Source organism: Typopeltis vanoorti, chromosome 4 (assembly GCF_054136105.1).
Source record: "Typopeltis vanoorti isolate ZY-2024b chromosome 4, IOZ_Tvanoo_1.0, whole genome shotgun sequence".
Taxonomy (NCBI): domain Eukaryota; kingdom Metazoa; phylum Arthropoda; class Arachnida; order Uropygi; family Thelyphonidae; genus Typopeltis; species Typopeltis vanoorti.
This window is the reverse complement of record NC_143552.1, coordinates 13,307,749-13,335,478: the sequence shown is the minus strand read 5'-3', so window position 1 is coordinate 13,335,478 and position 27,730 is coordinate 13,307,749. Positions and strand designations below refer to the sequence as shown.

Here is a 27,730-nt window from a genome sequence, read left to right as displayed (position 1 = left end):
AGTAAAGAAACTACAACGCAAGCCGTTTCCTCAAATATCTTAATAATTATGTTATATTTGTTCCAAGAGATCCTATTTTCCTGATTTTATTTGTGTTAGGAAAAAAATCACAAAACTTAAAATGATTTAAAATGATACTAAGAGGAAGTATTCGTTTAATGCTTTAGCGAAGTGGTCGGTTAGAATTTAGGCCAAATAAATAAGATTATGAGCCAAGCATATTGCATCTCTCAATTACGTGTATTCTCTTGCTGGTTTATTTTCTTTTGCGAAAACTCTACTGCCTAATAGGGAAAGGAAACCGTGGAGATTTTGTTCTACAATGCATAACTGATTTTTATTTAGTAACCCCTTATTAGTGTCCCTCGAGTTCAACTAGAATTGCAAGATGAAATACTCTTCGTCTACTCGTACAGCTACGCGTCCATTTAATCAAATAAAGTTTTGTTAGGGTATAGAATTGAATAACAAATGTTAAAAGTATTCTGAAAGGTATAATTATTATGCATTGTTTAAAATAATTAATTAACGTATTCTTAATCTTCATGATTTTTATTAAATTCTACAATGAATTTCTACTTCAGGAAAGCTATGCAGGCAAACAAAAAATGGCATGACACTTCATAATACATAAATGCATAAATAAACAAAATAAATAAACTCTACACGAAGATGGCATTTGCAATATTAATTGTTAGGGAATTTGAGAATCCTACTTATAAAAACGTATCCTCTAGTGCTGTTTCATCAAATGTTTATATAATAAACGAAATATTAAAAACCCAATAAAGACAGATATTTCTCGAAGATTTTAATTTTCGGAACATAATCTTTTTCATGAGTTTGCGGACATCTCAGCCTTATGCGGAATTCGAACCTCACTGCTGTTACAATAAACAAACGGATCCAATATCAAATCCAATATCAAATATGCCATTCTTTCTGAAATAGGCTCTCTGGGAAAAATAGATAAAAAACAGAGATAGGCTTATAATTACCAAAGAAATATATTGCACATATGCTAACAAACGGAAAGAGATTACTAGCCTATCCCATGAAGTGAAAAACAAAATAAGACGGCAATAGTTGTTGAGAGTACCTTTAAGGGCAAAAAGTAAACATAACTTCCCAGCAGAGCAAAACAATAATGCTAGGAAATAAAATGGAAGGGTTTTGGTTTTTCAGGCGTTTAACTTTTCTTCCGAGAAGTATCCGCATAAAGAAACATATTCGCCTTTCATTCAATTAAATATCCTTTTCTATTTTAGTATACGGAACTATCATAATTCATATCACGGGGCTACAAATGAAGTAACTATCTAATTATATATTGGGTTTTGTCCTTTATCCAAGTGTAAGCAAACAAATTTCTGCCTCAAGTACTTTCAAGACTGGGGCAACTCGTGGTAAAGGTGGTATAAGTTCTCATCACTTACCTTAGTATCTCCTATAATGCAAAGCACATCTCCTTGCGGACATGTATAATGCTATGCATTAAGGGAAGGGCCACTACCCAGACCGATTTCAACCTTTATTGAGGTCTCATCAGTGGGAGCCAGACCCAGAGGTGGTGAATACGACTTCTCCACTACTTCTACTAAGGTAGAAGTAGTGGAGAAGTCGTATTTACCTATATATAATTAGTAGCATAGATAATTAGTACAATAATAATTAGTAGCATAGCCAAGTGAAAAAACTTCCATGAAGTAACTATCTGTAATCGATGACCAAATGACGTGTTTATATTTCAAATTACATTTCATTTGAAGAACTTCATACTAATCCGCTTGCAAAAAGGGAAAAAAAAAAAAATATATATATATATATATATGTGTGACGTTTCATTATACCAAAGTGGTGAAATCGTATTTTATGAATAAAGTAAGAGATATTAGTAAATAATTTATTCAGATTGAAAGAACTCATATAAATGCTGTAAATTGTTCCTATTAACAATCACTCATTTGTGTTCCTACAGAGAAGTTAGCTTTATTTACGATTATTTTTATTCAAACTATGTTTTTATATCTTTATATCATTTAGTTTTCTAACTGTTTTTTTTTTTAATTTTTATAACACACTGACGTAAATTACAAATTTTGTCAATTAAATTGACATAAATGAATGTCGAACTTTGACAAATATCACTAAAATAACAGGATAGGGTTATTTGTAGAAATGCCTGATACATTAGACTTATCACTAAGAAATGCAGATGGCGTACACTCACGAGTCAAAACATTATGGCCATCCATCCTCTTTCGCTCCAATCAGACCATGCAGTTGGTTAGTCAGGAAAGGAGTGGTGGCAGTATCCTGATATGGGGATTGTTCTCTTGCATATCACTGGGCCCCTTCTCCCTATTCCAAGGGAGTTTTGGAAAAGGTATTGCCCTACAAGGTGACAATGATGTGAGGTGGAAGGTCATAATGTTTTGGTTCGTGAGTGTATGTGTGAGATCAAACGTCTTGCAACCAAGGCTCACGAAAAAAAAAATTAATTGGTAAGTAGATTTTGCACTAGTCTATTTTTCACACACACACACACACACACACACACACACACACACACACACACACACACACATATATATATATATATATCTTTATCATCTCTTTATCTCTTTAGCTCTCGGTATCAGTCATTTAAATAATTTATAATATTTTCTACCGAATAAAAATCAATGTTCAGAATATATATATATATATATATATATATATATATATGTGTGTGTGTGTGTGTGTTAAAGATACCAAGCTACTTTAAATAAAAACCTGGTTTTAATATATATATATATATATATATGGTTGACCTGGCTTTCGAAAAGCTTGATTTCTGTTCCATTCTCTCTCACTTTGCTCGAAATACCTACATTCTCTTCACTACTAGTAGTCAAAACGTTCTACCTCGTTCAAGTTGTATTATGATGGATCTTACGAAATTTAGAACTGTAGAAATTTTCTCCTTGAAATGCACCGTCTTCTGTGCATTATTAGACAATGTTAATGCAAGATATGCATCTCCTTTTCATTTACTTATGTGCTTATGTGCAACATTAACTTATTTTAACTTATCTGCTTTATTTCAGATCCTTTTATACATTTCTGTGTTCTATGGATAAGACTGTAGCTTAATTACAATTGACTTGTACTTGTTGTACTAGTTCAAGTTTCAAACCGTCTTTTTGTATCATTTTTATCTACGAGTAAAAGAAGTTCTCTTCACATGTTCTGATCCTGAAATATACTAATGGGATGGACTTCCTTTTTTCTCATCGCTTTCTTATTATAAACATGAGAATTTTAAAATGGCAGATAGAAGTGAAATGAAAGAATCAAATATTTCTAAAAGTATGTTATTCTTGGCAATTGAACCTGCCACGAGTGCTTGGTTGCTGATTAGCCGACCAAGTTATTTTTATCATGACTTTGGGAGTGAATATGGACTAGCAAGTGATGCAAAATGCACCCTCTATCTGAATAATGGAAAAACAAAGGGGCAGCTGAGAAAGGAAACGCTGAAAACAAGTATAGAGGTGCTAAAAATAGTGTGACCAGTGTCTTCTTTCTACTTGGTGTTGAAGACAGGGAAACCACAGTCCCTAGAGCCTTTTTTGGTCTGCTGCCAAATTTAGACCCTATCCTTTTCCAGAAACAGTCCCGCTAGTTTGTGTAACACGCACAGTAATTGTAGATTTGTACTACTATAAGTAGCTTTTAAGCCGGAAAATTGCGTGATAAGAACTGTTGTCATCCATAGAAAAATAGTCTCTGCATATCAAAGCTCGACTCGAAAACATGAATTGCTGGTGCATGAAATTATCTTATTCTTGATTCTCATTAACGACTGATCAGAAAGGAACACCGGACATGTTCAAACGTTCACTGTAATTTACCTTGTTTCTTGTTATTTATTTCCTTTTCTTACGTTTCCTAGAGGCAAGTTTAATCAAATTCCTTTCTGCCTTTCTCCCAGAGAAATGAATGTCTTGTGTTTATTTAAGAAATGCCTTTGCCAGTGCGTAATGAGAAGAGAAGAATTTCAGACACGTCACAATAAAAATACAAGCTGACGAAACACACTGCATTTAGACAGCACAAGTAGAACGAAGGATAGGGAGATAGCCAACTAAACGAAGCCAACTTCCTAGATTCGATAATTTTAGAAAAGAGGTACGAGGTTGTACTTCCTATGACAGCAATGGAACACCAACAAAACTGATATTAGATTTCTTATCTGCGCTCTGAAGTGCTGTTCGATTTTCAATAAATGAAACGCAATTACACACTTTGTTCGGATTGTTTCACGTCAGGATTTTTTTTCTCTTGATTTATTCAATCATCCATACGGTCTAATTTGAATTATGTTCTTATTTAGGCATATCTCTAAAGAAACATCTGGCGTCGCAGATTATTAAAAAATTTAATTAAGTGAAAGGAAACTTTAATAAATTGAAATACTTGAAAGTTTCATTCCTAATCATAATTCTTAATATACAGAACTAGAAAAAATCCAGTGGGTTCTGGAGGGTGTGGGCTATTTTGCAAAATCACTTTTATTATATCTATGAATATTACTTTGTGATTATTCATATTTATAATTTATACGGCTATTGATCATGATTGTGTTTGTTTTTAGTATAAAAATTAAATTAAATTAAACTTAAAAGTATGCGTTTAAAATTGTTTTTAATTTTAAAAATTGAGAAAAAGAACAAACTAAAAAGCAATATAATATTCATAATCTATTCATGAAACTGAAGTATTCATTTTGTTCAAATTTTCACTATTGTCTCAATTTTAGGTGGTAGATGATTTTCATCTACCGGTGTGACACAGCTACGTTTCCTGAATAGTCGAAATTGCCTGAAATAGTTCCAGGCCTATTTCCTCTTGCTCGTGCACGAAACTATACGTTTATAATTTTATCTGGGTGGGATCCACATAATTTTTTTTTCTTCCGTACGTTTTAAGAGTGCGGTCTTCTTAAGAACCGCAATTCTTTGGACAAACATTTCTTTCCACTTCCTTATTAAAACGTACATCAGAACATGCCACAATGAGTATTACTTCTCATCTTTCGTTATACTCCTCGACTGTGTTTTAGGTCTTATGAATCAAGTTTATTATTAGCTTAAATCTGATGGAAAACGACTTATACGGTAGTACTAACGGCAGAACACAAAGAAATTTTGAGCAAACTCTTGATATGGTTTCATGAAACCATTTACAATAAAAGAATTCTTATAAGCAAATAAATGAACCATCTATAAAAGGCCATGTATTTCCTTCAAGCAGTTATTTAATAGACAGCGCCTTCATTTTTTTCAGTATCTACTACTATTACGGCAATAATTAATTAGTTTAATGATGGACTGGTAACCTTGAAGTCCTACATCGATCATTAATTAGTTTAAAAATATGTTCCCAAACCTGATTTCTAAGAAATATTCGTATAATTCAATTTATTCATTCCTTTAACATTCATGAAGAAAGCTCCTTATGCATGTTTCTTCATGCCAAATATCAGCCTGATCAGTCACCTTCTGCATTTCATCCAAAATGTTAATACGATTTCTTGGAAAAGGATTCGACCTTGAATACAATACGCTAAACAATATATAACATTGATGGTTAAGGTTTTCGTGGCTTCATAAATCGATGTTTTCCTGACTGGCACATACAATCTTTTTAGCAAGAAATTATTTTATTTAATAAATTCCATACAACATTTTCGTGTACTTCTTCAGATTAAAAAAGCAAAGAGGTATTCATGGAGATATTTCTGAATTAACAGTTGTTATTATTCAAATTAAGCTTGAAGAAGATGGCGAATATCGTAACGCGATGTGCTTCTCTCATAACCTAGTTCATTAATAATAATAATAATATTATTATTATTATTATTATTATTATTATTATTATTATTATTATTATTATTATTATTATTATTATTATTATTATTATTATGCAAGTATTTTATATATGCTGTCTATAGTTGATTTAAGATGAGACTCTGGCTTTTATCACATTGAGTAGGAAATCGCATTATTTCGGTCGCTTCTTTGAACCTACGCCCATACGTATACTTATCAGTACGATAAGTCATCACAGAGAAATTTTTTTAAAAGTTACAGGCGTACTATCATACCATTCTCTAAGCCTTAAAAGTCAATTTCAGTCTATGTATTCGATCCTATATTAGATCAGAGAAAAGAGGCTCCACTTAATTAATCAATGGACTTTCAAATAAGCCAATCAGTAATTCAGTGTATTTTCTTCATATGCGAATAAAATCTGGTTATTGATTGAATTTATACTTCTAGTAATGTAGGAGTTACATTCTTTTACAGTTATGTGTGTATAAAGTTATATTTCACAAAAAAAGTCCGGAATTCTTAAAGAAAATGTATGTATAAAGGTAAGATTTTTCTTTTTTTTTTTAATAGGTGCAAGGCATGGGAGGAAGTTCAAGAAACATATCATTTAAAAATTATACCTAATTATTCTAATTATTAAATAGAAATTTTAAAATAATTATATATTTAATGAACTGCTTACATTAAGGATGTTTAATTTTTTTTTCAATGGATTTAAAATATTTATTAACCTGAACGAAGGTGTTTAACAAAGTTATAGGTCTGATGCTTACTTAGCCATTAGTACCTTCCTGGTAACACTACGTTACTTGCATCAATTAGATTATTGCCTTGTGGGCAACTTTATCTATCAGTCCTTCGATGTACACTCATATATGGATGCATATGCTAAAACATTTAACTCAAATTAACTGGCTAACTAACTGTAAAAGAGTTATTTACTGGAAGTTTTCTGAGGCTCTCTGTCTTGTAAATGAATTTTTAACTAGCGATGTTTTTTTGGTTTTCATTTCATTAAATGTAATTGCAATAACATAGACATTGCTAATAATAGATATATTTCAATTAAATCTGTTTATTTATTTCTAACAGGGAGACGAAGAGAAAAAGGAAAAGAAGAAGAAGAGTAAGAAGAAGGGAGAGGAAGGTGAGGATGCTCCCAAACCCCCGTCTCAGAAGAGAAGGGTCCAGAGGTCAGGATCAAATGTGTTCGCCATGTTTACTCAACATCAAGTGCAGGAGTTTAAAGAGGTAAAACATCTGATGTTAGTATTTATGTTAATGTGATGTTTTAACATCTTCACCACCGGTGAATAAGCTTTATCTGAAGTTTTTAGGAAACAAATCCTTTATCATTTACTGATAGCGGTAAATGAGTGTCTTTAACAACAATGCATTTTGATCGAATTCAATCAAAAGCATGGAAGCAAGATAGTAAAATAAAACGGAATAGTTTTCATTATAACAATTTAGTGTGCTGAAACCTACCAGAGATAATTTAGCACATTAACCGTGCCCAAATGAAGACGCATATCGGGAATTTATTCGTTATTCATATCTTATTATGGTTGTCCTCTAAGATTTCATCATCATGGACACAACAGGCGTTACCCAAACTGATATAACATATTTCGCAGCGTTTTCTATTAATTAATTTTAGAAAGGTCAATGACTCTTCTGAAAAGATAGCATAGGTTAATAAGACAACTACATGATTTGCAATATCCATTTAGCTAATTAATAAGTCTCTTCGAGTAATGTCTTTAAGGCTTGTTATATTAAAATAAAGGAAAACAGAGTTGACTGTAGTGTCGAAAAGATTAATAACTCAGAATTACTTATATTTCATTCGTCTGAAAATTAATTTGCGACTATTATTAAAGAAAATTGTTTGATCTAAAAATATGTCTATAATGGGTGGGTTAATGGAAAAATATGATAACATTTTAAACTAACTAAATTCATAGATAAAACAGAGAGAAAATAATACTTTGATTTAAACCACATTCTTTTTGCAGTTGTATCCTGGCAGTTTTTTGTTTTAATCAAGCGCGACACATAATTTCTAATTTATAACCATCTAGTATTTGCATTTCTTTATATATATACATATTTTGTTTCTGTGCATTAGAGCTTTTTATACGCAGAACGATTATAGATTTAATGATATCTTAAGTAATATAACATGACTGAAATAGCATGACTTGTCCTTGAAGGTCAAGCTTTTAATTGCAGGCGTTCCAGTTGATTGACCAGGACAAAGATGGCTTCATTTCCAAGAATGACATCCGGGCAACGTTTGATTCCCTAGGTACGTATCTAATGTGGTACAACTGCATCTGATTAAGAAAAGATTACATATTTTCTTTTTCTAATCTAAACATTTTTGTTATACATTAAGTACTGTTTCAATTTCTTTAGCATTATTATTCCACAATGTATATATCAATACAACAGCCAGTATTTAATATACAGCATGGCTATTGCCAATACAATACAAAGCAGGCAATTGTTGTATAAGAAAGGTCAATGGATGGACCTTATCCTCACAGGAATTGTAATACGGGCTTTCATTTTCACACTTTCATTTTTAATCCAACTTTGTACTTCTAAAATATAATAAATATTTAAAAGTAATTTAAATTAAATTGTTTTCCAACAATTTCAGTTTAATTATAAAGATTCTTCAAATTATTCCGTTTACTCAAAGTAACTTAAAGTTACCTGCTGAAAGGGTCATATTAAGTATACATTTCGTACTTTTTATCCTTTTCCCCTTTATAAATAATAGTCAGTATTATTTATCCATGCAATTCTGGGTTTTTTCTGTAAATGTTTTAAAGACCTGGCTTTCAATTTTGTCTAGAATGCAAAGAACCTTAAGGAGATGGACGGATTTTCTTCTCTAACACTCAGGTTTTTTAATCACAGTTGGAGTCCAGAAAGAACACTCGCAATTTACAAAAAAAAAAAAAAAAAAAAAAAAATTACATATATCTATATATATATTTTTTTTCTTGATACGATTACATTTGGCAGTTCTTATGCCAAATGAATATTAAATAAACTGTACTGTTCCATTCCGCAAAAGTGGCAACTATCAATAGCGATATAGAGGTTTTCATAGATAACTCTTCCCCTCTCGCGTCCAGAACATACACGTATACATATAGAGGAAATTAATATTGCCAAACATTGCGCCCAGTTGTTAATGCTGGATTTGTATATCGAATGCTTATTTAAGAAAGATCTCTGCTAGTGTAAAGAATCCAGTGCTGAGGAATTTAAGTTAATAAACTTAAAACTATGCTATCCTTTCAGAAGAGTGATTGACCTTTCTAAAATTAATTAATAGAGAACGCTGAAAAATAGACAAGTCAGCAAGATCTGAGTTCTCACCTTGCAAAACTTAGATGTTCACTATTAGATTTCAACAAGTATTCTCCATTCCTGCAGACAACTTTATTGAGAACCATCGGTTGTCGTCGGTACCTAGTTCCCTACTTATTCGCAAAGTTCACTCACTTTGAACGACAGCAAAATTAATAATAGACGGAAACGTCCATTTTTTGCTGAATATAATTTACTGTATTGTAATGCATTAGCTTATATGAGCCTGTTTAGTTCTTTATATAATAATCTTATCATAAACGCGAATTTCCAAAGATGAATTAAAAACATCAAGGATTTTATTTTTATGTATTTGGAGTTAACGTTAATTTTGTATAATTATCCACTCTTTTGGATAACCTTGTTCTAGTGGGATAATCAGCAAGTTCGTTTTGTGAAAAAGCTTTAAATTATTCGCAAGTTCAGTCAGTATAAGCATATTTCATCACAGCAAATGCAATATGCCTTGTGCTTAAAACCTTCTTCACAGTCCTTTCATACAAGTAAAGAAGTTTTGTCAGCCTTTAAACCAAATTATTGATTAATTCACGAAATATCAGTTTCCAGGAGGGAATGGTGTTCACGAAAGCAAAAGTATTTTCATTGTTTAACAGCAGCAATAGCTAAGAGATGTTATCACTTAAATGAATCATACAGAATACGTATATTATATCATATATATAAAATGCGTACTATATATACGTGTCACTACTCACACACAAACAACGTTAAGACTAAGGGGGAATCTCTTTGGATTCATAAACATTACTAGTTTTCTGAACATGCTTTAGACCAGTGGTCTCCAAAGTGTGGTACGCGTACCCCAGGGGGTACGCGAGTCGATAGGTGGGGGTACGTCAAAAAATGTTTTATATCGATAGGAAAAAAATTAAGTAATTTATTAAAGATAAAGAATATTACTTTCTTTCATCAATTAAACATATATCTAATATAGACAAAGACGTTATAAAGATCCTGTAAACTTAAATTTGCGAGTAGCGCACATTGGGCGACTTTGCACACATAATCGTCCGTGGCAAAGCTGTCATGTTTTTTAAAACTAAGGAGTAAATCTCTTACTTCTTATGATTGCCATTGTTTGTAGAGCATCCTAGTGTTGACAAGTCGAACTAGAAAAGGAAAATTGCTTAGTTATCCTGCTATCCACAGATGATACCAATTTGTATTAATTATTTGACTATTAGTAGTAAGTTTAACGATTTTTAGTATATTGTTTCTGTGCAATTCCAACATCTTTTTGTGCTTACTTTTACGTTTACACTGAAATAGTGAATTAATATTATCAAAATCGCTTCATTTTTTAAAAGTATTTGATATTATCAATAGTAAATGAATTATATTTAAATTTTACAAATTAGCCTTCAAAATGGATAAATGGTTAAAAAACATTTCCTCCAAAGAAACCGCGAATTGAAGATAATTATGATAGTACTTCTACATCAGACGAACAACAAGGAAAAGATAGGATTGATTTTTCTATTCAAACAAGTTCGTTATCAGTTAAATTAAGTGATAAAAACATTAATCTGAAACTTAAAAAAACCTTGCCCAAGAAAGTTCGAAATTATCAAGAAGACTACTTGAAATGAGGATTTACATCGACGATAGTCAACAATGAACCTCGTCTTACATGTGTATTGTGTCATGAGATGCTATAATGGAAGTATGAAACCATCATTATTAGTAAGACACTTAAAAACTAAACATCCTGAACATGAACACAAATCTTTTCAATTCTTTGAACGATGTTTGAAGACATGTAATTCTCAATCCAACAACTTAAAAAAATTCACTAAACTTAACGATAAATATTTGGAGGCATCTCTTGAGGTTGCATTCTTAATTGCAAAAGACCAAAAGCCACACACATTATTGAGGAAACACTTGTATTCCCAATCGCCATAAAAATGGTATAAATAATCCATGGAAAAGAATATGCAGATAAACTAAAATGTATTCCCTTATCAGCAAATACTATTGGTAGACGTATAGAAATCATTGCAGATAATTTAAAGAAGAAAATTAAAACAAATGACTCAGTGTGGGAAATTTGCTATACAGCATGATGAAAGCACAGATGTTGCCAACATGTCTCAGTTATTGGTATTTACTAAATATTATTTTAATAATGAATTACACGAAGAACTATGTTTTTGTGAGGCACTTCAGGAAAGATGTACAGGGGAAGATATCTTCTCAACTGTAAATAATTTCTTAGTTAAAAAACAATATTTTGTGGAAAAACTGTTTAAGCATAACTAGCGATGGAGTAGCTGCTTTAATTGGTACAAAGAAAGGATTCAAAGGAAAAGTAACCGAAATAGCACCACATGTCAAATTCATTCATTGTATTATCCACAGGCAAGCTATTGCGGCAAAAAATGCATCCTGATATACACAAAATACTGCAGGATGTTATCAATATAGTTAATTTTATAAAAACGAGGCCTTTGAACAGTAAAATATTTACCGTACTATGTCAAGAGATGGGCAGTATCCACGAAAATCTTCTATACCACACGGAGGTTCGTTGGTTATCTCGAGGAAAAGTACTTAAGAGAGTTGTAGAACTAAAAGATGAGTTACGCATTTTCCTACTAGATAAAGATAAAAAATTTGCAGATCTTTTCAATGACGATAAGTGGTTATTAATACTATGCTACCTAGCTGATATATTTGAAAACGTAAACATGCTTATGTCTCTTCAAGGAAAAGGTAACATTTTAACAAAGAATGAAAAAATAACTGCATTTCGAAAGAAAATGGTGCTGTGGAGAGAGAAATTTGAAAAGGGATGTTTAGAAATGTTTCCATCTTAATCTGATTTCGTTACAGAAAATAATGTAAATGTAAAACAAACGAAAAGTCTAACATTTGCACATTTAAAAAGTTTAGAGACATATTTTTGTAACTTATTCACAGATCTTCCTGCCGAAGCATTTCAATGGATTTTATACCCATTTGCAGAAAATGTAAAAATTGACCACCTTCCGATTATTTTTCAAGAGCAATTAATTGCCATTAGATAAAACACAACTTTGAAAAACGAATTTCAGCAGAAATCTCTTCACAATTGGTGGATGGGACTGAAGTCCGAGTATAACAATTTAGTAAGCACAGCAAATGATGAACTCCTACAGTTTTGGTTCTACTTATTTTTTGAGGTATCATTTTCTGCAATGACAGGTATAAAAACCAAATATCAAAATAAATTAAACTTGGAACCAGACCTTCGTATCGCAGTATCAGAAGCCATCAAACCAGAATTTCAAGAAATTATGAAAGAAATGCAAGGCCATTGTTCACATTAAATATTGTAATAAATATGTTTGTAAGCTGTTAATAATAAAAATAATGTGTAAAAATATCTAGCGTTTTTAATTATTATATGATGATACAAGGCATATTTCCTCTTCATAATACTTATTACAATAGATATTTGCTCAATCAATTGGGGATAAGCGCTATTCATTTTTTCTGTCTTGAGGGTACGCGATCAAAAATGTTTAAAGACCACTGCTTTAGACCACTCGCTACTTTAAACGAGCCCAGATGAAAGTAGAGAGTGAACTGCAACATGTTCACAAAATGTAGGTGTATGTTATACTATATTATATACTTACTATAGTTACATATAACGTTGTGCAATATAACTTTTATAACCTATCATTTAGTGCTATCATTTCTGATCTCTCATATTTTAAACTTTTTGATAATGTTTTCGAATAATATTATACATTTGAAGCTGTAAATTTACAGGCCGATTGGTCAGCGATGCAGATTTGGATTCCATGGTTTCCGAAGCCCCCGGCCCCATTAATTTCACCATGTTCCTAACCATCTTTGGTGACAGAATCTCAGGTAAGTAATCACTTTATTTTATTTTTTGTATGATAGCTTCTGATGCAAATTAAAAGTAGCAATACCTAATCTATAGAATATCTTCGATTTCTTTTCAGTATATTACAGTATATTAGTTGTGGGTACGGGGTAGTTTCACTTTCGTTTATCTGGAGATAAGATTCGTAACACATTTCCAACCAGAATCGATTTCAAAAATGAACAAGCATTCCTATTTTTTTCTGGAATTTGATATTTTTTAAAGAAATAATTAGCTAATTTCAGGTTATTTCAAACCTGAAATCTAAATGTGAACTAAATATTTAACCAGAACCGAGTTTTGTCCATCCACAACTTGCATATCATTTGTCAGATATATATACTGCATATATAATGACAATTCAATGTACTCCAGAAGGAATTTTAGTTGATACAATCAATCTTGCAGTTATAATTTCTCATTTGTAATGTTGCAAGTAATACTCATTTCTTTTGTCAAATATCAAAATACAATTAAATAGCTTTAATTAACTAAATGTGAATCTTACCACTCTTTATCACAAGCAAACCAGTGAGAAATAAATAAAATAATCGCAGGTAATAAATAAAAGGCTGTTTTATCGAACTTTTAATCAAGCGTTAATCTAATACTCCGTTTTAACAAATATTACGTTTCAGTTAACATGTGTAATGGAAACATTATGCATATTATGATCATAATGACATATGGAAGCATGGCAGAACCAATGTAAGCAGAAAACGATGGTCTAAAAGACCACGTGCAAAACTGTCGCTCGTAATTAAATAAATACTTATTTACATATATATTTTGAAATAAATCTTAATTTAACAGATTATGCAGCAGACAGAGATGTGCGCAATACAAAATTGATTTCTTAACTTACTGAATCACTCGCGAAACTTACTGATGCTTTGTAATTTTTCTCAAGAACAAATTTGGTCTGGATGATTAGAGATCTACAACGAACATTTCTTATATTCATTTTAACTTTTTCAGTTTTCCAACACACAGTGTGGGATAGTTTCACGCCAGGCAATGACATTCGTATACTATCTAAAGATCTTCATAAACCTACACGCGGATGGGTGGTTTCGAAATTCCACCTGTTGATCAAATAACGAATATGCTAACCACTTGGCTAAACGGTTCAGATGATACCTGGGAACATTTCCACACATCGAAAAAAAAGCATCTTTTATATTCTGCTTGTTATATTCATTCGACACAATAATATGCACTACAATGACGTCCGGCAAGGACACCACCCTCATTGGAGTTGGGGGGGGGGGGTGAAATAAATTAGTCCTCTTAAAAGCACCATTAAAGTACGTTAACTGATTATAATAAAAAAAAAAAAAAAAACTGGTACAAAACATGACATATGACGCTACTTTGTAGTAACTATACAGGACATACGTACCTCTTTATAAACCTTACGATCTGTCACTATTCCTTGAGGGCTAGAAGTGTAAATATAAGAGCAATCGATATAAGCAAAGTAAACTTTAAGAGATCAGGAGAAAATAATACGCCAGGATATCCTCAGCCATAACACGTTTCAAGGATTTATCCATTTACTTTTGCTACTAATCTTTCGCAAATACTGGTCCGAATTTAATTAAGAATTTTATTCTAGGAATATTCCTTTCCATAGGAGGTATTTACAAAAAAAAAAATGCTTTCTTTCAAAAAAAAACTAATTTAAACTTTTTTAAACTAAGTATTATTATTAATACTTAATTTAAAAAGTTGAAATTAGTTTTAAAAGGTCAGTGCTAACTGGTCCTCAGTAAATTTTCAAAAAAAGATGTTTGATTTTTAAACTTTTATTCAAAACTTCTATCCAATTGTTAATTGATAATTTAGAAATGTAGAGGTCTTAAGGATTAGTCTCAATAAGTTACGGATATAAGTGATGTTTCTGTAGAGTTGAAACAAATACACGCTTCAAAATCTGTTATAATATGCGCAAGTGCGCTTACCAGAAACTCTTTCAAGTATTGCAATATATATATATATATATGGCAATCCTGATAGATTCTAAACAACAACTAGTAACTTTTTTCATGTGAATTCCACTCAATAAAGGCGCTGTAAACCTATTGTATATCAAAACAATGGTTGGGCAAAGGGTAATCGTGTAGTCCTGCTCTACAGATCAAATTTGGAACATTTTGGAATCACTTCCGGTTTCCATACTGAGGTATTTAATAATAAAAAGGCAAACTAATTCCTTCACTGCTACAGAAATTAATTATTTAAACATCTCAGCGTAATAAATCGAAAATTTAACACAGCCATAAATTTTGGTTTCTAATTGTGTACATCAGAGACAGAGCAGATCAATTTTCCAGCATCTTCAGTTTATTACTGGATTATTTATTTATTTATTTGGTGTTTATTTTAGGTACTTTTCTTCCTTTATTTTTTCTCATAATTATGGTATGCTGATCCATTTGCCACTAATTATCCGAAATATTACGTTTTTTTCGTGAAATTGCTTGAATAGCAATTACAGTACAGTATTATAATACTTTTCTCTTGTTTCTCGCTAATAACATATTAATCTTCATTTGTTTATAATATGGGGTAATTAACACGACATGTTTATGTGCAGGTACTGACGAAGAGGAAGTCATCATCAAAGCCTTTAACCTGTATGATGAGGGTGAAGGAAAATGCAAGGAAGAAACGTGAGTTTACATTTATTCAGATAATCTACATATACGTTGACCAGTGATTATATACAACACATCAAAAGATAAAGAGAGAAAATCTCTTGCTTGTTTTGTGATTGAAGTAGCGTATTTATTATTGATTTAATAATAGATGGTATAGTTTTACTGTAATTGCACTAGTACGATAAATGATTTCGGATGAAAAACATGCTTAAAATTCAAAGAAAGGCAGGTTATATATATATCAATAAAAATAAATATTAATTAATTAGCAAGAAAAGTCTAGAATATTTTCATAAGGAAATATGTTTTATTTTATTTGTTTGTTTTAATTATATAAAAAGTTGCAAAAATATTCTTCATTTCGTTTTATTGTAAACATATTATAAAAAAAGTTTTAATTATTTCAGTTTTCTGTGACAAAAGTTAATAGTTTATATTTTTAAATCATGATAAATCCGTCTGTACATTTTAAAGAGGTTTTCTTGTTTATATTCTACTTAAGCATTAGAATACATGATGTTTTACTTTGATTTGTCCATAGTAATAACAGGTTTCTGTTCGCAGTAATCGATGTAAGCTTCTACTTTTGTCCAAATCATATTGGTTTTTTTTCCTGTTTTCTTTTTATTTTCTAATAAAATGACACTTTTTAGAAAGATATGCGCAAAAACATTTTGTTTATCGTTTTCTTTGAGAACCGAAGAACCAAATATTTGATCTATGAAAAATAGACTCATTTAAATCTGTCACTAAAACCACGCTCGTAGAATTAGCCAGAGCGATTTCCCAAAACACGAAAGTCGCAGAATAAGAAGGCACAAATTTTGAATGATCAGGATGCCATGCTCTCTATGCATCCATCATTGATAGACCAGAACAAGTTTTTTTTTTATTAATGATCCGAACAAGAAAGTAGATTTCCCTCACTTTTCAGCATTGATATAGTCATATATGTAGTTTCCCAGAATTAAAAAAGTGTATTGGAAATATCAACAAAAATGTCTAATTAAGATGAAAAGCCAAACGGCTATTTTTTTTCTGGCGAGGTTGATATAAGTTAAGGGGATAAAAATCCCTTATTGTTTATCAGCCAGTAAGCGAAACTAAGATCGAAAACTACGATCTGTAACGTTTCATGCCGACGAACTGTCAGCGTATCCAAACGTAAGTGACCACTTGGTAGTGCCACACTACGGCAACTCGTTGCAAAGGTGGAGCAAGGTCCCTCACTGTTCTTGATATTTTCTCATAATGTAAAACACACAGCTCTTAAGAGATGTAGTACTGTTCTACATTATGAGGAGAGGTCACTACCCAGACCGGTTTCAACCTTTTGTATAGGTGAAGCGGACTCTAAAAATAAGACGATCCCGAAAGATCGCCCAACTCAGCGTTGTTCCACTCGATGACAGGTTCACCCCGTCACCGAGAAGAACTTCTCGGCATTGGCTCTACCCAGTGGCAGGCTCACCCCACCACCAAGCAGAGCCATAATCTCAGCGGTGGCCCCACTCAGAGACAGGCAAAACCCTACCTCCAAGTGGAGCCTCTCAAAGCCAGATCTTCCCCGCACCGGTTTCCACCCTGATTGGGGTCTCATCAGTGAGTAGGTAGACCTAGAATATCAGAGTTTAAGTGAAGAAAACTTACATACTTTTGCTATACGATTGCCCGAAAGGTGTGTCACTATATTATATAATATAATATATTATAACATAGTATAACTAAGATGAAAAGCCAAACGGCTATTTTTTTCTGGCGAGGTTGATATTACAGATCGTAGTTTTCGATCTTAGTTTCGCTTACTGGCTGATAAACAATAAGGGATTTTTATCCCCTTAACTTAAAAATGTCTAATGTTTTATTGGTATCTGATATGGGTTAGGCAACAGGCCCTGAATAATCAGGGCCTGTTGTCTAATTGAGGTTTCTATTTCTGTTCTGTTGTGATGGTTTTAAGCTTAATTTTTTCTATCGACCGTCATATGAATATTTCAGTTCTGTTATTTTCTCAGGACTGATATATTCTGTTCATGTATCGCTACTGGACCTGGATCACATTTTGGGAAACGTTGCTTTACATAATATGATGTATAAAAATATCCAGGAAAATATTAAGATGCTGCGCGTCGTTATAATAAGTGGTAATTTTCACCAAGGATTAAAATATAATTAAGGCAAACAGATTAGCGATATTTGATATAATTGTTCCCCTTTTCTCTCCCCAGCTGGTTATATTCATTTTTCAATATTTTTAAAGAGTCTGCAATTTTAAAGAGGCTGCTCCTTTAACTGCGACATCATGTGCATATTTTAGTTTTCCCTAGACAGTGTTAATAAAATGTTGTTCTGTTTCTAATTACAAATGTATACACGGGTTGCTGTCAAAATTAGAATTTCTATTCCCATTAGCATCAATGTGTGTCCGTGGAAACCTCTGCATAAAGCTTCACATGATACTTTCATACACTCGCTGTCTTTTAAATACAACTTCCATAAACAAAAGTCAGCACTCTTTCGAGAATAAAAGCGGTACATAACTAACTTATATATTCAGATGTTCAGACTTACCAAGACAAAAGTCGTTGGATTGTTAAGTATCTGAAGTTGAAAAATTAATATAAGGCACTAAATTCATTCCCATTAAGTGGGTATATATATATGAGAACTGCATTGTGTTATAATTCATGGATTGGTTTGAAATGACGACGTTTGTCGTCACAAATATGATGATGAATATTTATACTCTGAAGGCAAATTATGTTTTCACGGTTGCAAAGCATTTATAACGCTTAACAAACATGTTGTATCTGGTAATCGTTTAAGGAATAAGCAGATGAAATCGCTCGTCTTTTTAGCTCACCCACAATCTCCAACATTAATTTCATAGAATATTACACATCAGTGCAGGCTCATTGCCCGCAACTCTTTTAGGACAGAACTGGCGGCATTATTTCTACAGAAATTATATCCAAATCGGTCTTCCCGTAGGAACTCTTGGTGGGTGGGGGGAATGATTTGACACAATTTCTGTATCACTGATTGATTCCCTTCATATACGGATAGTATGCGTTCGTCCATTTTGATTCCCTAATTGTGTTATTAACAATTAGGGAATCAAAAGTTATTGTTCAGTATCGCAACATATAACATTTCTAATTCTGGTAAACTTTTATACATGTGAACATAATTATAGCAAATGGTATATGTTATATGCTTTCTGAATATCCTAATTAATCTCTCTTTTTTTTTCAGCCTCAAGCATGCGCTCATGACATGGGGTGAAAAGTTCAGCGAAGATGAGGTGAGGGTAAATTTCTTAGCTTAACGTGCTTCTAATACGAAGCAAATCAGTTAGAATATTTCTTGAATATTTCTAAAAACTGCTGGAATATTTCGTGTGGAAATATTTGAATTTTTAATCAAACAAAACTTTTAAACGAAACTTCATACTCTCGTGTTTATTTATTTATTTATTTATTACTGATATTCATCAAATTAAGCCTAAGTTTATTTACATACGCTTCCCGACTTACTTCATTTAACATGGTTATAGAGTCGTCTTTTATGCCGTTCTACAAAATAAATGAACAAAATGAACAAAATTGTACGTGTGAAAACCAAGTTTAAGCCGTAATTCATGATGATTTTAGTGATCGTTTTACTATAGTTAAGATAAGAGAAGGAAGAACTGAAGATAATCTGAATTAAGTAAACAGAATTCTTTATATATATATATATATATATATATATATATATATATATATATATATATATATATATATATATATATAAACAATTATATACTTGCTGGCCAATTTTATGATGTTCTAGAAGGACAAAGCAAAGAAGAGTGGCTCACAGTAGGAAAAATATTTTTGATCATAAAGGGAAAAAAAAGGTCCAAACCCAGAAAACTTCCGACCAATAACCTGCCTGCCAACAACTTTTAAGCTGCTCAGGCATACTAGCTGATAAAATATGCAGCTATTTTAAAGCAAATTCTCTTTTCCCAATTGAACAAAAAGGTAACAGCAAAAACTCAAGAGGCATAAACGCCCAATTGCTGATTGATAAAATGATTCTGAAAAATTGCAAATGTAGAAAAAACAACCTTCATATGGCTTGGATAGATTATAAAAAAGCGTTTGATTCAGTGCCTCATTTTTGCAATCCAGCATGAAAAATTGGAAAACAAAGATGGTTCTGAATAGAGAAGAAATTGGAGAGCTAAACATAAAAAGGGATATCTTTCAAGGAGACTCATTATCTCCTCTATTGTTTATCTTGTTATTGATCCCCTAATTAGAATTTTAAATAAAACTGCTCATGGTTATCAAACTGCGCAAAAAAAGTGAAAAGATATCTCACCTTTTATACATGAATGATCTGAAGTTGTATGCAAAATTAGAGAATATACTCTGATCGTTGCTTAATACTGTGCACATATTCAGTCAAGATATATCAATGGATTTTGGCTTAGACAAATGCACAATTGCTGGAATAGCAAGAGCAAAGTTTGAGATCTGAAGGAATTCGAGATGCTTAATGGTGAAAACAATCAAGGCAATAAACTTCGAAGATAGTTACAAATATTTGGGGATTTTAGAAGCATCAGAAATTCTTCACAATAAGATGAAAGAAAAAGCTAGGGCAGAATACATAAGGCGATTAAGGAAGCTCCTTAAGTCAATGCTTAATGCTGGAAATTTGATAAAAGCAATTAACATCTGGGCTATATCTGTTCTGAGATATTCAGCAGGCATTGTTGAATGGACCCAGCTAGAGGTGGAAGATTTAGACCGAAAAACTGGAAAATTAATGAAAATGCACCATGCCCTCAATCCTCGGAGTGACAGTGATAGGCTCTATCTATCACGCAAGAAAGGAGGCAGAGGATTATTACAATTAAGCAATTTATTGAAAAAGAAAAACGAAATCTGAATGATTACCTGCAGTAAACAGCGGAAAAATTTTCTAATTGATGTAAGAAAAGAGGGTTTGTTTAAACCCATGGAGACAAAATTGGAATACAAAACCAACCAAGTAAAAGTGAGAACTGAAAGATTGAAAAATATGGCATCGCATTGGAAATACCTTCACAGCATAGAGGACAGTGTTGACAGCAATTTGACCTGGCAATAGTTGATAAATGAAGCACTAAAGAAAGAAACAGAATCGGTGATTTTTGTCGCACAAGACTAGACTCAATAACATTAAAACCAATGTTATTGAAGGCAAAAATGCAAAATATTCTAGAACACAGTAAATGTAGATTGTGCAAAGGAAAGGACGAAACGTTCGACCACATTAAAAGTGGATGCAACAAAATCGCACAAATTGAGTACCATAAAATTCATGATAATGTAGCTAAGATAATTCACTGGCATTGATGTAAAACGTACGGTATAAAGTATCTAAAGACTATTGGAAGCATAAGGTTCATCAGAAAGTGATTGAGAATGAAAAAGATAAAATACTCTGAGAATTCAAATTCCAGACTGACAAAAGCTTAGAATGTAATACATCCGATATAGCAATGGTTGAAAAAAGTGAAAACAAGCGTGTTCAGTTTGTCGAAATATTAGTATCAGGAGATAATCGGATTGACGACAAAGAAACTGTAAAAATTAGAGAGTATCACGAGTTCCAAGTCGAAGTTGAACTAATCTGGCAAAAGAAAACGAAAATTGTTCCCATAATAATAGGTGCTTTAGACGCCATCCCTAAAACATTGAATAAACATCTAGAAGCACTCAAGTTAGATGAATTAAAAATTGGGAGGCTGCAAAAGGCCGCTTTGTTCAGCACAGCATTCATATTCAGAAGGTAATTCCACAATTCATAGCCTTTTGGGTAGGGCTCGAATTAGTGAAATATAACCAGCCTTTTACTTAAGTCTGAGGAAGCAAATCAAGCTTGGATGAATATTATATATATAATTAAATTGGTATTCGGTATTATAATGGTTAAATTAAGTAATGTGAGCTTTGTTTGCTGTGAAGTTTCGAGTCTTTCCTCATATCTTATTATTATTTTGTTTTTCTCTCCTTGTTTTTAAATTTCATTTAAATTTCATAACATAACATTAAGAATTAAATATAATAACATTAAGAATTAAAAATAATTAAATTAAATTAAATATGCAGAGATCTTTGAAAATGACATCTTGGAAGAGGAGGTGAATAAGGCTATAAACCATCTCGAGAACAACAAGAGTCCTGGAGATGACAACATAATAGGCGAGATGCTAAAATATGGGGGAGAATCAGTTGTAAAAGAAATGCATTAGCTGTGTAATGAAATATGAAGATCAGGGTAGGCCCCGAAGAGTGGAAAAAATCAGTCCTGGTTGTTCTTCATAAGAAAGGTAGTGCTTTAGAATGCACTAATGACAGAACTATTGCATTAATGAGTCATCTTGGCAAAGTGCTGATGAAAATACTAACAGAACGCCTGAAGGGTCATATGGAAGCACATCTTCCTGATTAGCAAGCCGGATTTCGAAAAGATCGAAGTACAGTGCAACAAATACTCGCACTAAAACTAATAGCAGAGAAAGCTGGAAGAAAGAACAAAATGATATATTGCTGTTTTGTGTACTTCCGAAAAGCATTTGATAATAATGACCAAAATATAACATGGGCTGTCTTGGAATCCTATGGTTTGGACAATAAATCGATCCACCTGCTGAAAAATATAAACAGCCAAGCACAAGCAAAAATCAGGATAGCAGGTGAGACTGGAGTTTGGTATTCCACTAGTCAAGGCACAAGACAAGGGTACCCAATATCACCAATCATCTTCATCACACATCTGGGAAGAACACTAGATAAGATTAAAGAAGAAGGTGGAGGCATTTCAATAAATGACATGAGAATAAACTACCCTTGCTTTGCAGATGACACCGTCCTAATTGAAGAAGACGCAGCAAGGCTGGAACAGACATTACAAAAAACTATACACAGAAGGAAAAAGATATGGACTAAATGTCAACTTTGAAAAAACTAAAACAATGATATTTGGACAACAGGATTTACGGAACAGAGTTACGACAGACAGATTTCAACTGTAAAATGTGGAACACTTCACATATCTTGGATGCCTCATGACGCATGACTTGGACCCAAAAAAGAGATAAAAATTAGAATAGCCAGAGCAACAACTATACAACTATTTTAAAAACCATGGGCAAAATATGAAAGAGCCGAGCTATAAAGATGCAAACTAAACTGCGCATTATAGAAACCTGTATGTTCAGCAGCATGCTCTATGGATGTGAGGCCTGGGTACTCCTGAGAGAATCTGAAAGGAGGATATTAGCATTTGAGAGGAAGTGCTATAGAAAGATCTTGAGAATAAGCTGGATCCAGAAAGTGAACAATGAAGAAAACTACAGACGAATACAACCAAAAGAAAAGCTGATCAAGAATATAATCAAAAGTAAACTACGTTTCTTTGGCCATAAATGTAGAATGAACGATGAGAGGAAAATAAAAATGCTGCTGTTTGGGATGATTGAAGGAAAGAACAAAAAAGGAAGACCAAACAGACAATGGGGCTATGACATTATAAAATGGTGCGGAAACTCTATACACAAACTGAGTCATCTTGCACAAAATAGAATGCAATGGAAGAATCATATCAAGATGGCATCAGACACCTACGGGCCCAGGTGTCTGATGACATCAACATCAACATCAACAACCCATGGTTGTTGATGATGATGATGATATATGCAGAATTCCAGGAAAAAATCTTGCCGAAAATTACTCATTAAATTTCTTTCTATGAAAAGGCTATCGTTAATGCATCTTTAAAAATTTCTCGGGGCTCAAATTCAGTATTACGTAAGATATACAAAAACAATTAGGATTCTCAAAACAGTTTAACTAAGATATCTGCTACCGATAAGTTTAGATTTTATTAAATTCTTTGTTAGAATGCAATGTTTTCATCATCTTCGTTACTGAGTGAACGTTCATTCAGAATGCCTCTCTTTAAGTCAGGTGATATTTTTGCTGCAGGTCATTGAAGCATTTAACGAGGCTCCAATTGACAAGGAAGGTATGATTGACATCAAAAAGTTTGCTCAACTCCTAACAAGAGGAGCTGAAGAAGACGAAGGCGCTGGCGCATAAGCTACATCACAGGTGAGCACAACTAAATTATATTAAATGCATTATATATAACTTTGTCCTTAATAACCGAGCACTTACATTGCTTTCGGAGATCAACAGCAAATGACACCGAATGATATGTTACGTTGCTATTTAAATAATCTGTGTAAACAAATTATTATTTTGTTGCTCTTCGATGATACTTTTATGTGAATTTCACTCATGGGAGATTATGAGCATGTAGTACATTTGTATTATTACCATAGGTAAGTAAGAACTGCATAATTCGCAAACACTGCTATGGCGTTATTTTTATATTTATTTTTTTAATTTTATTTATTTATTTATTTGAAATCATTTTCAAGACTAATGACAAGGTCATACACTGCTGGGTGACATTCATTTACCACCTAAAGACATCTTTCATCTAGAGATTTGTTACGCTGCTAATTTACTTCATAAATTAAGTTTATTCTTGTCTGTTGTCCTTGATGAATTATGATGCTCAGAATTTAGTTCTAGAAAGCTTGCGTGAAAAAAATTTAATCCTCTATCAAAGAGAACGAGAGAAAGTGTGAGTGAGAGAGAGAGAGAGAGAGAGAGATGACACTGGATTTTAGTTTTTTAAATATTTTATCTGTTCTTTTCCTGGTAATTCTTCATGCTAATTCCAAAATCTTTCTATGTTTTTGCTATGGCATATACAGAAATTTATTTATCTTAAAATGCAAGTTATTTTCACATATAACAGAGATTGACTCAAAAGTTTAAACTAAGTACTTTATACACTCTGTACTCATTACATAGTGCATCCATTTATATGCATTCATTCCCAATGCTGATTTCGTACAATATGCTAAAGTAGGATTCCTCATTTGCAGGAATCCTTCGTTTCCTGCAAACGTGCAAAACCTACGAGAAAAACACACAGTTAACAAACACAGCACTCACAGTCTTAGTTGTTTCGACTATAATTCCCAAACAACAGTAGCAACTGTGGGAAAGTTATAATATTTTGAATTTCTACTTAATGATTAGTCTTAATCATTAAGTAGAAATTCCATATTTCAGAAATTCAATGTTTAAGAAAAACTTAATATCTAATCTCATTAACCTACTTAATGAGGTTATATATTAATAAATATGAATTTGGCTACTTTATAAATTAAGTAGCCAAGTCCGGTTACACACACACTCTACATAACCAGATATTTGTATCTCGATGTTTATGCATGAAGAGTACAGAAGAGTAGGTCGTCAGTATTGGGTGAGGAATCAATAGCACGAAGTTTCAATGAAGCAGTCCATAAAATCCTTACACAAAGGCGAAAGTGCCTATATGATCGATTCCTTGCCATTTCTCAGAAACAAGCATAAAAAAAATCAGCTTTTATGGATCCTCAGATGAGAATGACAACTTCGGATAACAGTTCAAAGTACGATGAGGGATGGTAAAAATAAAATATAAATTGAACTGGGTTTAAAAATTTAGTAAATAATTACAGAGAGCTAAATTATCAAATTATTTTCAAGAAACTAGAGTTTGGTTGCAGCATAAGCATTAGAATACAGCTCTTGAGCTTACGTAGACTATTTCCTGGAACTCTCAGAGATGTCAACGAAGAATTAGAAAAAAAATTCATCGGACATCAAAGAAATATAAAGAAAGTAGCAAAGATATTAGAGCAGAATATTACCGTAGACACTGAAAGTCATTCGATAAGTAAAAGAAATAAATGTTTTAAATTATCAGGCCAGGCATTAGAAAAACCTTCGGTCATTTCAGATCCTTAAAAATAGCATCACATATAGGAGGGGACTGTCAGAACAAATTTCATATTTAAAATATAAATACCAAGGATACAGTTCACCATTGTTTGTATCTGTATTTGCTACAAGCCACGATCACTGTACTTTGAGAATTATTCTATTATTTATAGAGAATTCACTAACTACAGTACTCTAGTTTCTAAACGTAATGTAGATCAATTCTTAGAAATTCAAGGATTTCCTTGAAGAGTAAATGAAGGGCATTCACGTAGTGCAACTAACTGCTATCTTTTGCACCACTTCTGTGGATAATTGTGCTAAGAGAGAATTAAGGAAGGGAAATTTCATTCTTACGAATTTTTTTACCTCTTTAGATAACTAGCTTACTCTTATTAATAAAAAGTGGATATTGAAAGCTTAATTGATAACAACCCTAATGTAATTAAATTAAACTGATGAGATCAATAGCAGATATTAAAATAATATGGCTATGATATAAAAGTGTGCTCAGATTTCTATCAAAATTTCTTATAAACGCTTACTTTTTTTTATAAACTTTTACTTTTTAAATCTTTTCATTTAAAAGATTAAGTGGCGTACTCTCCACATTGGAAACCAGAATCAAAACATCACTTCCATGCACTCAGTGCTGTATTTACTAGTAAATCGCATTTGATACCAAACTGACTCGCAGAATCTTGAATTAGAATAGTGACTGATCCGAAATAGAGCCAGCGATCTGATCTTAAGCACTTTCTATGGTTATGATTTTATAAATTTCTGACATTAAGTTGTTTAATTATACCTTAAAAGGAAATTTTGTGTGTGTGTGTGTGTGTGTGTGTGTTCAACAGATTCTAAAGAGAGAATAAGATTTTTATGTTAAATAAAAAAGTATGTTCTTATCTTAAAACAAAGAGTGATGAGAATATGAAGAATGAGAATGTACTTCTTAAATATTATCCAAAAGAGTAATTTATTATATATTAATAAATAAATATATTATATAGTAATTTATAATAAAGTAAATCATTACATTTTTCTAAATTAAAAATATTCTGTCTGATTTGTTATTACTTGGTTTGTTCATAACTTTTTTCTTTACAGGAACACTACCCTAAGGCAGTCAGTACGTGGCCCAGAAATCTAGCTCTAGTCACTTCTCAGCCTCTTTCTTCTCAGTCACTTCTGTGTCATCTGGAATTTCTTGTCGCCTACATGCTTTAACAAAGATCCTCTGTCACGTTTCAGACGGCCGGAAGGATGGACTCAGTCCACAGAACAGCCTCCAATCTTTTTATGACCGCGCATTGTTTCTACGTAACATGTGTGTCTGTGTTTGCATTCTTCAACCGGTTCATCTGCCTGAGGACTGTTTCCCTCATTCTTTTACCGTCCAAGGCCATCGAACTGGTCTGCCTTTGGCCAATATGGTATTTATTTTGTATTATGGGCATAAAAATCCGTGTAATAAAAACGTTCAAGTCGTCGACTAGATTTCTACACAGCGAGTACTTGTACTGGCATCAGGATCAAATAAATTGGTTATTATATTTTCTCGCACAGACAAACCAGTTTGTTAAGAAAACTTTTCAATATATGAAGACAAACTAATGAAACGAATAATATTAACCAGTAATACGCATTTATATTCCCCTCCCCAACAAAACTTATTTTGCTCATTGATGACTATCACAAAACACAAGGACACATAACAAGCATAACAAAAAATATTATTTACTTGTATGCATGCATGAATTGTATTTATTTTACAGGGTAGCAAATTTTAGAAGATAACTTCAAATGCTTTTTATTTTTCATAAGAAGAACGATTGCAGTTAAATAAATATATTTTAAAAAATAATAAAACTAAAAATGAAAATCAAGCATGATTTTATATTTAATATAAAATGCTATATAAAATATATAAAATTTCATGAACATGAACTTTTTCATATGAAAATAAAAAATCTGCTTCTCTATTATCAGCATAATATGAGAAACTGC

The 27,730-nt window shown here is 32.2% G+C and overlaps 1 protein-coding gene across 1 annotated transcript in view; it reads left to right on the top strand.

Annotated features, from left to right (window-relative positions):
* LOC150107116 (myosin regulatory light chain 2-like) overlaps nucleotides 1-27,215 on the top strand; it is a 35,983-nt gene extending 8,768 nt beyond the window's left edge. The window contains exons 2-8 of the mRNA XM_090391643.1: nucleotides 6,972-7,130; nucleotides 8,115-8,190; nucleotides 13,050-13,151; nucleotides 15,770-15,845; nucleotides 19,089-19,137; nucleotides 23,861-23,986; nucleotides 26,831-27,215. Coding sequence (XP_090247769.1) covers nucleotides 6,972-7,130; nucleotides 8,115-8,190; nucleotides 13,050-13,151; nucleotides 15,770-15,845; nucleotides 19,089-19,137; nucleotides 23,861-23,974 — 576 coding nt within the window. The 3' untranslated portion in view covers nucleotides 23,975-23,986; nucleotides 26,831-27,215. The remainder of the gene's footprint in view (nucleotides 1-6,971; nucleotides 7,131-8,114; nucleotides 8,191-13,049; nucleotides 13,152-15,769; nucleotides 15,846-19,088; nucleotides 19,138-23,860; nucleotides 23,987-26,830) is intronic.
* Nucleotides 27,216-27,730: the final 515 nt, after the last annotated feature.